The sequence below is a fragment of the Dipodomys spectabilis genome, unplaced genomic scaffold (assembly GCF_019054845.1).
Source record: "Dipodomys spectabilis isolate Male_0828 unplaced genomic scaffold, ASM1905484v1 ptg000264l, whole genome shotgun sequence".
NCBI classification, from domain to species: domain Eukaryota; kingdom Metazoa; phylum Chordata; class Mammalia; order Rodentia; family Heteromyidae; genus Dipodomys; species Dipodomys spectabilis.
This window is the reverse complement of record NW_024870941.1, coordinates 4,331,975-4,345,174: the sequence shown is the minus strand read 5'-3', so window position 1 is coordinate 4,345,174 and position 13,200 is coordinate 4,331,975. Positions and strand designations below refer to the sequence as shown.

Sequence of the window (13,200 nt, the reverse complement as noted above, 5' to 3'; positions counted from 1 at the left end):
TACCAGACTTAAACTTAGGACCTCACATTCTCATTTGGGTTTTTGACTCATAGTTGTCACTCTACCACTTAAGCCATATCTCCCATCCAGCATTTTGCTGGTTATTTGGAGAGCAGAGTCTGAGGCTTTGTCTGCGTAGGCTTGCTTCAAACCATGATCCTCAGAGACCCAGGAGGAGGTAACAGTCAGGAATGCAGGGAGTTAGCTAGAATTTGGCCTTCCCTGGACCCTTGCCGGCTTGGAGCTAACAGGAAAGGCTTGGCTGTAGACTTTACCAGGTCCTCATCCACTGAAGACACTCCCTGGGCCTGGCTTTCCCCAGTAACATGTCAGCACGTCCCTAGGCAGACCTCGTCCCCAGTGATTAGGGAGGAAGGGCATCCTGTGAATGCATGTGCTCCTCTGGGGATGATAGTGACACAACTGATGGGCAGAGGACTGGGACATCCCAGCCCCAGCGTGACCGCTCCTAGGACCCCTTCCCTGTGCCTGACGCTCGGTGAGCGAGCCCCAGGCCGCCTTCTGACCCTGGGAGGCAGCCAGACACCTGGAACAGGGCCTGGATTCTGGATTTGAACCTGGACTCCACCATTTGCCACCCAGGAGGGACTGCACAAGGGGCCTTGCTGTCCTCGGTGTGACGCGGGAGTGAGTGAGCACAGCAGTGCACGTGTGGAGCGTGTGGAGCGCGCCTGCTGCTCCGTCCGCTCAGGCGGTTTTGTGTGGTGGGGACAGGCCCTGACCTTTCCCTCGCACTCGCAGGTCACGGAGGAGGAGCCCAGTGCCAACCACACGGTCATGATCCAGGAGACGCTGCAGCAGGCCTCGGTGGAGCTGGCCGAGCAGCACCACCTGGTGGTGTCATCTGATGACGTGGAGGGCATCGAGACGGTGACCGTGTACACGCAGGGCGGAGAGGCCTCGGAGTTCATCGTCTACGTGCAGGAGGCCGTGCAGCCAGTGGAGGAGCAGGTGGAGGAGCAGCCAGCCCAGGAGCTCTAGAGGGGCCGACCTTACGTGCTCAGGCCGAGCTGCTGGTACCATGGGAGACCACTCATCCCTCCTGGCCCGCAGGGCACCGCTCTCCTCTGCCCTTCCTCCCTGGTGGCCCTAGCGAGACTCTCTGCACCTCCTTTGGGTGGTCAGGGCAGTGGTTATCACCAGCAATATACGACCCCAGACCCACACAGACACTCCTCCTACCCAGCATCTGCCTGGCATCCGCTCAGCATCCTCAGCTTCCAGAAAGACCTCTGCCACTAGTCTCCTGCCCACCTGGCTTCAAGATCCAGAGTCTCCCGCTCCCAGCAGCATCTGTGTGGATCCCATACCCAGCCGAGGCACCCACGGAGGTGCCTGGCCTCGGGTGACCCGCTGTGCAGCCCGTGAAAGGGACACAGCCTTCGCACAAGTGACCTTAGGGCTTCCAAGTCACGGCTAGGTGGGGCAGGCGGTCCAAAGCCCCACGTGCCATGCATGCAGGGCCTGGGGACGAAGGGAGGACTACCCCTCCCCATCCCAGGGTCTCAGCCTACCATCTTGGAATTCTCTTGCTCTTAAAGGAAATTGCACTTTTGCTCTTCACCCCCTGTTCTGAGGCAGTGGCAGGGGGTGAGGGGTCCGTGTAATAAAAGCGTTGCCTGCCTGCATTCTCTGTCTTCTGCCTTAGCACTGCTCAAGTTGAAATGTGGGGAAAGCCCTGGGCTTCCAGGCCAGCCGGACTCAACCTTGCTAAGATACCAAGCACCTGCTGACACCCACCAAGCTCAGGTCCCTGGGCTCCTTCACCACATGCTCCTTCACCATGGACTTGCCATCACTTAGATCTGAGAGCGAGGTGCCATCAGGAGCTGTGCCGATGTAGAATGTTAGTATAGAGAGGTTAAGCAACCAGTTCCAGGTCACACAGGAAGTGGTAGAACTGGGCATTGAACCCAAGGAAGATCTTGGTATCCAACGAGTGTTCTGCCAACTCTTCTCTCCTTTGTAGAGCTGGGAAGATGGTGGCTGGGTGAGTCGCCTGCCTGGGCAGCATTGGAGGCTAGCATGTAATCCGTGGGAAAAGTTGCATGCAGATCCTCTTTTACTCCCTAGTTTCTGCTGCCTCCTCTATCTGGTACTCCTGACACCAGGCAGGCAGGCAGGCGAGATTGGGCAGTCAAGGTGAAGTTGTAGGGAACAGGACAGGGGTTACAGGCAAGGTCTGCTCCATGGAGCTAAGGTGAGAACACGGGTGAGCAAGAGCCAGTGGCAGAACAGGCGATCTGGGGCCAGAGACGGGAGTCAGGACAGCCCAGAACGCCCTAATACTTGGGACCAATGGGATGCTCAGGGCAATGCTCACCTAGCCTTGGCCATGAAGGTCCCCTGGCTCTTTTCCCAGGTGCCCAGCTTATCTGACACGTCTTCCAGACCTCATCTGCATGAGCCGTGCCTCTGCAACTGGAACTGACTCGCAGCTCACATTTGTGAAGGAAGGAAGGCCAGGCCGGTGTAAAGAACCTACACACCAGGCCAGGCACAAGTGGCCTACTCTTCTCTCCGCAGGTGTGAGCTTTGGCCAAGCCCTGCCCTCCCCCTCCCCAGTGCTTGAGGGTGATGACTAAGGGCCAGGATGTATGACCGCCTCCCATGTGTCAGGGTGCTTCCTGGCCATCCTTCTGTGGCCTGGTCTCAGGCATGCGCAGATGAAGCCACTAATAAAGTAACCCCAGACATGCCCAGACAGCATGGGTGTGATTGGCACCATGTTAGATATTAGCTGCACCCAGTGTAGATGTGACCTTCCACCTCGCCCTTGGCTCTTCCTTGCTGTCAAGTTTTGCATTTGTGAAGAAGACAGCGACTTTTTTTTAACCTGAATCTATAGGGGTTTTGCATTTGTGAAGAAGACAGCGACTTTTTTTAAACCTGAATCTATAGGCTTAGTTTAACAAATTAATTTTTTCTCATAATAAGTATTTAAAATTCATTGGCTGTTGTCACTGATGATTTTCCCCTTGTTCTTCACTCCTGTTTTTCAAGGCTGGGGGGGAAAAAAAACCCAAGACCCTTTGATTCTAAATCTCCACTCTTTAAAAAATTTCCCAGTGAACAGCCCACCCCTGTCCCTGGCATAGCCCCGGGTGCCCACAGTCTTTCCCCAGTGGTACCAGTTTTAAGTCCTAGCAGGAAATCAATTAAGTAGACCAATACTTTGCTAGAGAAGAAGAGAGGAAAGTCTGGCTAAAAAGGGGGGGGGGGGGCGGACTTAATTTACCATGCACCACAAGATTTTCTAAGTAAATTATTTTCAAGTCAACTCAGCCCTTAGTCCTGACAGGGATACGCTTGGGTTTGATTTTTAAAAAATTCTAATCTATCACTGTCAGCATTCCTGCCGTAATTTAAGGCTTCGGTGGTTTGTGGTAGATAACAGTTGCTCCACTCCCTGGAGGCTAAGAAGGCAGTGACGGCTCTGTATATTAACTATCACAAAATAGACAAAGGGGTAAAGAAAGGTCTGTGGAGACAGAAGGCAGTGCCAGGCCAGAGTCCTGGGGGACCAGGCAGGGAGAGGGGTACTTGCTGCTTCTCCTGCCCTGGAATTGGTTATTTCATCCCAGACCTCTGTCCTGTGCCTCCACAAGCCGACCTGTGGGTCATAGAGACACGCCTCAGATAGTCGTCTTGCCCACGGGAGCTTGGGAAGGGCTCAGTCGTGCCCAGGCCACACACAGACCAGGAATCTATCTCCGAAAACTGGCTCTACATAGAGTAAGGGAGAGCGCCCCTTCCCTTTATGCCTTGTTAACTACAACATACTGATCAATAATCAGGGTTCATACAGCCCACAGGCTCTGTGCGCATTGGGCAGCGAACTGTTAGCCACTGACCTTCTGCTGTGTCTGATGCCAGAACCCTAGCCTGGTGTTTATCTCTGAGATGGGGGGCACAGTAGCTAAGATAATGCACTTCACTGTCCTGACACAGTATGAGCACCCAACAAGGGATAATCCTTAAGATTATTGCCATTATTTCTATTGTCCAATGACTGTGTCTCATGTGTGAATGGTGGAGCAGCTGGAGGGTGAGTATCTTAGTCTATTTGGGCTGCCTGTACAGGATACCATACACTTGGTGCCTTATAAATCACAGATGTGTGTTGCTCACAGTTTGGGAGGTGGAAAGGTCCACCAAAATGCTGGCCTGTGTGGTACTTGGATCTTGAATGTACCCAAAGGCATTTGACAGGTCAGGAAGGTCTTTAGGTCATTGGAGATCAGGCCTTGGAGGGGATGATGGAGCCCAGCTCTCTCCATGCTGTGCTTTTGCTCATCTTCCAGGAGCCCAGCAGCTTTCCTTTGCTGCATCTTCCTGTGTGATGTGCTGCTTACCACAGGCCCAGAGGCATAGGCCAGGTGCTCATGGGCTGGAGCCCCCCATGCTGTAGCCAGAACAAGTCGTTTGTAAGGTGGGGATCCCAGGTACCTCACTGTAGTGACAGGAAGCTGGCTGACACAGGTGGTGTCCGGCAGGCCCCTTTCCTCATAGCCGTCCCTGTAATCGGCTCTCGTGATGGAAGGGGAGCAAAGCTTCCTGCGCCTCTTCTACAGGACGCAGTCCTTGTCCATGCCGGCCCAGCTGTTGTGACCACGTTGCCTCTGCTAATACTGCATTAGGAATCGAGATTTCGAGCAGGTGAAGTCAGAGACCACAGCAGTGAGTTCCTAGCACAGGGGCCCGAGATCAGGGGTGCCTGGAAACAGTTCCCCCATTCGCACGCATCAGGATGGACAGTGAATACAGAGCACACAACAAATACAGAGGCGATGTCACAGCGTGTGTCAGAGAGGACCAAGCCAGCTCAAAGGGAAAGAGACACCCTCCCCACACACACCATATGGCAAGAGCAAGCAAGCCCGTGGAACATTCTAGCATGGCTCCATGAGTGAGCTGTGTGTCCCCAGGGGAACTGAGTGTATACTGCAGTTCAGGGTGCTTTGTCCCATCCCTCCCTCATGCCGATCCTCACCTGCTGCTGCTGCTGCCGACCTCACAGCCCAGAAAACCCCAAAGGGGGCATTGCAAAGCCGCCCCGGGCTAGGACAGCCCTCCCTGCCCCCCACCATTGTGGACTCCACGTGGTGTACCTGTCCTCCCTCCCATGTTCTTCTGGTGGAGTCTCATGGCCAGCAGAAGCAAAGCACCCTTAGCCTGGGACTCTGCAGGATGGACACACGTTCCTGGCCCCCCAGGACCTGAAACATCTGTTTCTGCCTCCCTCGGGATTTTGAAAAGCCACCCCAAAGTGCCTGTCCTTGCGGGAAGCAAAGCTCTTGTTGGAGTCTGCAGAGCTAGAGCCATTTCCCCCTTCCTTACCCCACCCCTGTCCTCTGAGGAGGTGGAGGGGACAGGATTGCACTGATGAAGGTTAGCACGGCACGGAGCCGTGGACCAGGTGGTGTTCTCAGGTCAGGGCTGATCGTGTGAGGGCCAGCGGCCATGCCGGCCTCCGAAGTGGCCACTCCACTTGCCGGGCTCTCTGGGTGACTCCGCATCTCCACAGTCTGCTGGGGCCGTGTTCAGGTGGTTGATGTTGTGTGGTTGGGGCGGTGTGTCTGCGGGCGTCTCTGTGCCTGAAAGTCCTGCTGACTGTTACGTGCCCCGATGTGGGTGCGCACTTGCGTCCAGCTGCAGCTTGCGTTGCTGCCACTTTCCTTCATACAAAGGAGGTTGGACAGAGATGAGCAGGACCTGGTGTGTACTCCGTGGTCCCAGGAGGAGGAAAGGAGCGCAGAACTGGCGCTGGGCCAGCACGGGCAGGCAGAAACCTCCCAGGTCAGCCCACACGAATGGACCCCAGGCTGGTGCCTGTGGACAGCCAGCACAGAGAACCTCCGACTCTTCCGCTTCACCCTGCGGCCTGGGCACTGGGTACAAAGCAGACTCTACTCACAGCTCTTGGCACTGCTGACAAATCCCAGTGATCGCTGGGCCTCTGAAAAAAATGAAAAGAAAAAAAACCCCAAACCATTCATAGTCATCATGTGGCTGGAGATAACGACATTCTGTCTCCTAGGTCTCACCCAGCAGGTGCTTAGTATGTGACTGAAGGCAGCCTTGTTTGGCTCCAGACCTGGGAGGTCCCGAGGGAGACTGAGAATCCTGTCTTCATCTCTGCCATGGACCCTGAATGACCTCAGAAGCCTCTTCCCTGCTTTGGGCCTCAGTTGTCCTAGCAGGACACGGGGATTGGGGGTCAATGGTGTAAGCCAACGGTTCAGAGTGGAGCTGGCTGGTGTCGCGCCTTGAGGTGGAATAAACCCCACAGCTCACAGCATCATGGCTTCCGGCACCTTCTCGTCCATTACCTCATCTTTAACTAGCTGCGCCCTCACCACGCATGCGGGCTAATACAGGATCCAGTATGGAGCCTTGGTGTACTCACAAACACCACATCTACTTGATGCTTGGCGGCTCTTACTCCTCCGTCTGCTGTTAGATGCTGTTTGGGGTCTTCTAGCCCTGGAGGGTTCCTGATGGAGTCGTGGCCTTTTGTGGGAGTCGACAGATGGTTTTCTGTACAGAGCTTTAAGATGTGGGTGTCATGCAGTCTTTATTGCAGCCATTCCATTCCACTGTTACAACACAACTGTGGACATAGATACCTTGTAAATGAATACATTTTATTGTGTTCCAATAAAGCTTTATTTATAAAATATTGATGGGCCAGATTTGTCTCACAGACCATAGTTTGCTTGTCCTTGTCCTCGATGCTTGGGTCTGCAGGGACAAATGCCTAGATTCTGCAAAAGGATTGGTGTTTTACCATGATTTCCAGCAACCAAGCATTTTTTTACACTCCTAATTGACTTTTCTCAAGTAGACCCATTTTCAAGAGGCAACACTGGTCACTGGTGGTAGGTGACATCCTTTTCTGGTATGGAAGGAAGAGAGAAGGGGCTGGAGTTGGCTGTGATATGATTCTGTCTCCAGTCCCTAGCATGGGCCTGGGGGTCGTACTTCTCTCTGGACCTTAACTTACACCTCCGGCGACAGGGAAGTGGAACACAGAGTTAACCTGGTGGCTTCTTCCTGTCCTGATATCCTAGAGTCCCAGAGAAAGAGCTTAGTGGCATCTAATTCTTTTAATAGTGCTCTGAGGGAAGAGGAGACATTATTATAAGGAGGATCCTTTAATTAAGTTGCTGGAGAGTTAGGATTGCAGGATGGGAACAGGGGGTGGAGGTGATCTGGATTAATTAAGATGCTGCTTCGCTCCCCGAGCCCCCCCCCCCCCCCGCATACCAGGGAATGAGTCCCCCAGGAATCCTTTCCATGGGGGATTCCTCCCCCATGCTGCTCCCTGGGGGGGGGGGCTTCTTCCTCTCTTCTTCCTCTCTCCCAGCAACCTCCCCCTCCTGCTGTGCCAACAGCTGACGGATGCTCCCAGGATGAGCCAATCTTAATTAAGCTGATGATGTTTCTTGAGCTTGTAAAAGTAATGAATGCTTTGCACCCCAGTCAGTAATGGGGGTTCTGGTTCATCTGTCCATTCTTGGAGAAGCTGAAGAAATACCATCCTAAAACTCAGGCTTTTTGTTACTGATCCTGAGCTCAGCCCCTTCCCATTTCGCTGCATAGTTACACCCAACCCCCAGCTCCTGGCAGAGTGGCATGTGAACGGTGACCCAGGCTTTCTGATTCTGTTACGACCAGGAGTGTACTCGCCAGGCCTGGCAACCTTTCCATCCTCTGAGGACAGTTTCCTGCCCTGGTCTCCTGAGGGCAGGTCTCTCCGGGCTCTTCGGTCTCTCCGGGCTCTGCCATCACAAGCTGTGCACCCAGGACCTTACCCTTGTCCTTTCCTGGCTGTGGGCACTTCTGCAGGTGACACTCTCAGCCAGGCTTCTGGTAGAGTGTTCCCAGGCTGTGTTCCCAGCTGAGTCTAGTGCATGCGGCCCTGCACCTGGGATTTACTGAACTGCATCTGCCCAGAGCCTCAGGCCCACAGAGCAACTATGACTCCATCCCAGCCCTGGCCTGTCTCCTGGCTTGGCAAGGCAGATCATTAGGAAATGATAAAAAGCAATCAACAACAACACCACAACTGAGTGATGCCCAAGGGCTATGGGTGGTACTGAAAAAGGAGTCCCGGCCTGTTCTGGAGGGACAGGGATGGCTCCCGTGGGGGGCTAGGCACTGCAGATCCAAGTCCTTGACATTTTCCTCCCATGAGAAGAGTGTCTGCTGGGCATGGCTTGCTGTGCACGATTCACCCAGTGAGCATTTGGGGAGACCTACTGTCTGCTGGCCTTATTCTGGGATTAGTTTGCTATTATGAGTCCAGGGATGGAAGGGCTCAGCAAGTGCTGAGATGCTGGCGAATGTTCTGGAAAGGTAAGGTAGGGAGGAGGAGACACTGGGGAGGGGGGGAGGAAGTGCTCTCTCAAAGCTGTCAGCAGCAGCCTCCCCAAGAAGCATTTGAGCAGAGCCAGCCTGGAGTGCGAATGTGGGTGGTCACGTGGGCAGGTGAGCTGGGTGAGTAAAAGCAGGTGCAGGCTCCGAGCAAGGACTCATGTGGCCCATTTCATGGGGCACCAGAGGCAAGGTGGCTGCACACAGGGAGGGAGGAAGCGGCTGGCATGGTGGTCCCTGAGAAGAGGGTGAGGGGTGCTGCATGGACCACGGAGAGGACTTGGTGCTGTTCTTCTGAGCTGCGAGGGTGATGGGGCATGGGGCAGGGGGCGTGGCATGAATGGGTGTAGGACAGTCGCTTGGGAGCTGTGTAGGGAATGGCCTACTGTGATGCATTTTACCCCTCTAAGTCTTACACATAAATATACAACTATAAACATGCATGTACAATATTTGTGCCTTCTCCAAAGGTAAGCATTGTCACTGTGTGGCTCAGCAGCCTGCTTTTCCACAGTCACATGTGGAGATGTGGATGTGGAGAGCTTTCTTCATTCTTCATTACACACGTGTCACCTCTGGGTTTATTTAACCATCTCCATATTGCCATTCATATATATATACATATATATGTATACACACACACATATATATACACACATGTATATATACACATGGATGTGTGTGTATATATATTATGTATATATGTATATGACTTTTTTAGTTTTCCTCCTGCAAACAATGGGTGTCTTCCCCAAGCTGCCATCCTCATGGAGGGAAGGGCGCAGTGGGCCTTGTTAACTGCGTCCATTCTGCAGCACCGCCTTAGGCCCAGCCACAGTTTCCCATCACTGAAGCAGAGGTGCCAGCGACTGTGAACGTGCAGCCAGGTCTCTGCCCAATGACATCCAACCAGGAGCACATGGCTGCCTGGGCTGTGCACTCTGGAAGGGTCACATCCACCTTTTCTCCAGGTAGGAAGCAGAGCCCATGGAAGTGGTGTTTGGGCTAGGTCACCAAAAAGGAAGTGACAAAGCTACTCCCTGTGGCTTCTGTAGCCAATCACCGCCGACCTGGTCGCTGACAGACACATCTTTATTATCTTGCAGACCTGGAGACCCAAGGTCTAGTCCAGTTCTGCTGGGCAGCGAGCACAAGGGGTCACAAGCCGCATTGTCATCTGGAGGCGCTAGGAGAGCCCTGTCCAGCTCACTCAGGTTCCTGGCATACTTCAGTTCCTTGTGGAGTCTCTATTTCCCAGAGATGACAAACTCAGGCCACTCCCAGCTTTCAGAGGCTGCCTGCATTCCTGCACATGACTTGGCTAAACCTCGCTCATTCCTGGGAAGGAAACCGAGTGTGCTCATGGCCTAGAAGGGGCTGACAAATCTCGGAGCAGCTGAGGCCAGGTCTCATGCTCTTCTCCTCCACTTCTCTGGTGCCAGAGCTGGCCTCCTGGGCTCTTCCTTGGAGAGGGATGGGAGTGTGAGCATCCCTGCCAGCCAGGGGAGGAGGTGAGCGCAGGGGGTGGTGGCCTGGAGGCTGAGCAGGAGTAGGAAGGAACCCACAGCAATGGTGAAGGAGCAGTGAATGATGGGATGCTTTGGGCCCTTGCTCCGTGGACAGGGATGGCTGAGGAGACAGCCCCGGCCCGCCAGCCAGCTCAGCCCAGCCTCTCACACCTTCTGTTGTCTCTCTGTAGGTCCCTGGGCCAGCCATTGCAGTTATGCACAGGTTACCCGAGGTCATGAGGGCTCTGGATCACCGCAGGTGCCCGCAATGGCATGAAGACATGGGGACAGCCTCACCTGGCCGATGACCCTTCCGCCAGGGTGGCTGTGTCCTTACTGGAAACTTTGTCTATAACCTCTTCTCACACATACCCTGCACCCACATTCCACAACACTCTTCCTACTACATACAACACACCTGTGCAACTGCTCACTACACTCCAGAACCTTCTACCCCCCCGCCACTACCCCACACCACATGTTGCACACAAACCCCATACATACTGCATACACACAACCCCACATTTTACACTGCTACTCACACTTAGGTGTTATACACACCACCCACTCCTTGTACACCACCAACACCAAATATATAGCACACCTACACATACCACACACTGTACACCTCCCCCAAACTCTACCCCCATACCACACAGACCCTAAAATCCCACACATACCTCACACAAAACACACACCACACCACATACCGAGACTCCACACCATACACAGCCCTCCCACCCATGTACACAGCCCTCCCACACAGCACATACTGCAGAGCGAGGGAGAGGCCTGCTGGAGGCTTATTAATTGCCTGTCTCACTGCAGGCCTGTTTACCGTCTTTCTTCAGTGCCTGGGCACCAAATGAAGACAGATTCTAGGAGCTTAGAAATGTTCCAAATGCAGGAGCCTCCGCTTTGGAGATTAGAGTGAGTTTTAATTCTCCTCCCAACCCTGGCTTTTGGATTATGTTTTGTGTTTTATTTTTTTCCTCTCCAAAATGCTCAATTCCCAGTTACTTCTGAGAACAATAGAGGCTCGCTGGGCACCGCCACCCTGTCTCTCAGCATCGGTCAGTGACACCTTGCCGGCCAGGCCCGGGACAGCTGTGGAGGAGGTCATTCACAATCCCCGCGTTACTCACCAGGGAAGAGACTCCCCGGGAGGCCAAGAATGTTCCCAGGGCAGAGTAAATGAGGGGGACCCAGGGAGAACCTAGATTATCCAGTAGATCTGGGCCTACATTGACAAACTGCAGGCTTGTAAATAACATGAAGGACACAGGGAAGAACAAGGAAGGAGACACAGATTTTAAAGGAATTTCACTGTTCACATTTTGGTGCATTTACTTTCAAGGAATTAAGTAAAAACACATTCTTTATAAAGAGGATTTACTTCTCCACGTGGTTTTTCAGTGAAGTACTCCTTTTCAAGGACTGAAACCGAGGAGGCAGGTGTAAAGAGGAAACAAAGTAGGAGGAGTAGAAGAGTCCAGGAAGGGATGGGCCAGAGAGAGGTGGCAGGCTAGTAGTGGTGGGCTGCCCTTCCCTTGCGGGGCCTAGAGGGAGAAGGGTTAAACTTTCCGGAGAACAGGCAGTGATTTGGAGCCTTTGGCCCTGGTGTGAGCTGTGACTCCATCCTGGCTGGGTCCTGGAGTTGGGATCCGTGGGGCTGATCACTGACCCATGAGAGCGGTCTGTGAAATGGGTTGCGGTGAAGCGGTGGGGAGAGGGCTGGGCAGCTGCAAGGCACAGGGAGGCTTTCCTCGCCTGTCCTCTGAGCAAGCCCCCCTGGGAAGCACCAAGATCATTAAGTGCAGTCAGGGCTGGGGGCCCATCATGTCCCCACAGTGGAGATGAGTGATGGGCAGGATCCGTCCAGAGGCATTAGTCCGTACCCACCTGCAAGCAGTGCTCAGACAGAACCATCCCCTCCACCAGACGCTTCCAGGAGGCCAATTTCTGCCCCTTGACAGCTGCCGGCCAGAGCCAGGCTGCTTGTCATTGAGATTCCTTTCGCCAGCGGGCTTCCCTGCTTCTGCCTTTGTCACTTGCAATCACCTTCAGGCGGCAAGAGGGATCCCACGAACAGGCCGCCAGCCCAGGGGGCTCTCTGCTCTGCACTGCCAGCACTCCTCTTCTTCCTCAGGGACACAAAGGCTCCAACTATCCACCGCCCCGCCTCTCCCCCCTCCTCCCCTCCACCTGGGATCTGACTTCATCCTCCTTAGGAGCACCAAGTCTCTGGGCCTAGCCCTGGGGGCGTACCTCACCCCCAGCCCCAGGCCCTTCCCTTCCTGGCGGCCCCTGATCTCCTCTCCCTTATTTCCTCTCCCTTACGGTGACTAATATCTATGTCTCCCTCCACCTCTGTCCACCTCTGGATCTCTGCAGCATAATCGCCTCCTCATTAGTACACAACCACCAGGCCAGATTTATTTTGCTCCTTTCTAGGACATTTGTCCCATCAGTATCGATTGGATGAAAGAAACAAATGAACAGAGAGCTAGAGAGAAAAAGAGTAGCATTGCTTAAATAAGTACTTGTGTGAAGTCTAGTTTGCTGTGTGATATAAATGGACCACATCTTCTGGTTCTCGGGACATCCTCAGTAATGTATTCACTTCCCAAATAAAGTCCTTGGCTTTATTTATTGTGAGTAGCTCTGACTTTCTAAGCCCCACTGTGGAGTTAGTGCCAGGGGAGAAGAGAGTTGCTCTTAAGGGAGAGCCATTTCACTCGCTGGAAGGAGGGGCCTGAAGTGTAAATCTCCACTCTCTACCCAGTAGGGGACTACAAGCCATCACCATGCTGGAGTACCAATGCCAACTTGAGAATCATGGGTACAGAGAAGGGATGTCATGTACCTTGTCACGGGAAAGTCTGTCCAGAAATTTTCTGGAACAGCCCCCAGAATAAGGCTGAGGAAACAAGAGAGAAAAATAACACACTTATGAACTTGCCCCGAGGTCTCAGGCAGCATCAGGACATCACTAAAAGCTAGTCCCTGAGAAAAGTCAAGGCTCACACCTGATAGATGGCTTCAGAACCAATCAGAACTAAAGTCTGTATCCCAGGGGACATCCTCCCCCACCAGGGCAGGGAGAGGCTGAGGAGGACAATGGGAGAGAAGATAAATTGCCACATTGTAGCCTGTTTGATTTTGGGTGGGTGGAAGGAAAGGCTTGATGGAGGGTGTCAGCCTTTGTCACCAGCCTGTCAGGCGCTGTATGACGCAGCAAGCAGGCGCTTTTGGTCCCAGGCAGGGAGAGGGACGAGCAGCCGTTCCCCTA

At 53.6% G+C, this 13,200-nt stretch overlaps 1 protein-coding gene across 1 annotated transcript in view; it reads left to right on the top strand.

Annotated features, from left to right (window-relative positions):
• The window catches only part of Zfat (zinc finger and AT-hook domain containing), a 166,065-nt gene extending 164,416 nt beyond the window's left edge, over positions 1-1,649 (top strand). Inside the window, exon 16 of the mRNA XM_042700017.1 lies at positions 763-1,649. Within this exon, the coding sequence (XP_042555951.1) occupies positions 763-1,002 (240 nt within the window). The 3' untranslated portion in view covers positions 1,003-1,649. The remainder of the gene's footprint in view (positions 1-762) is intronic.
• Positions 1,650-13,200: the final 11,551 nt, after the last annotated feature.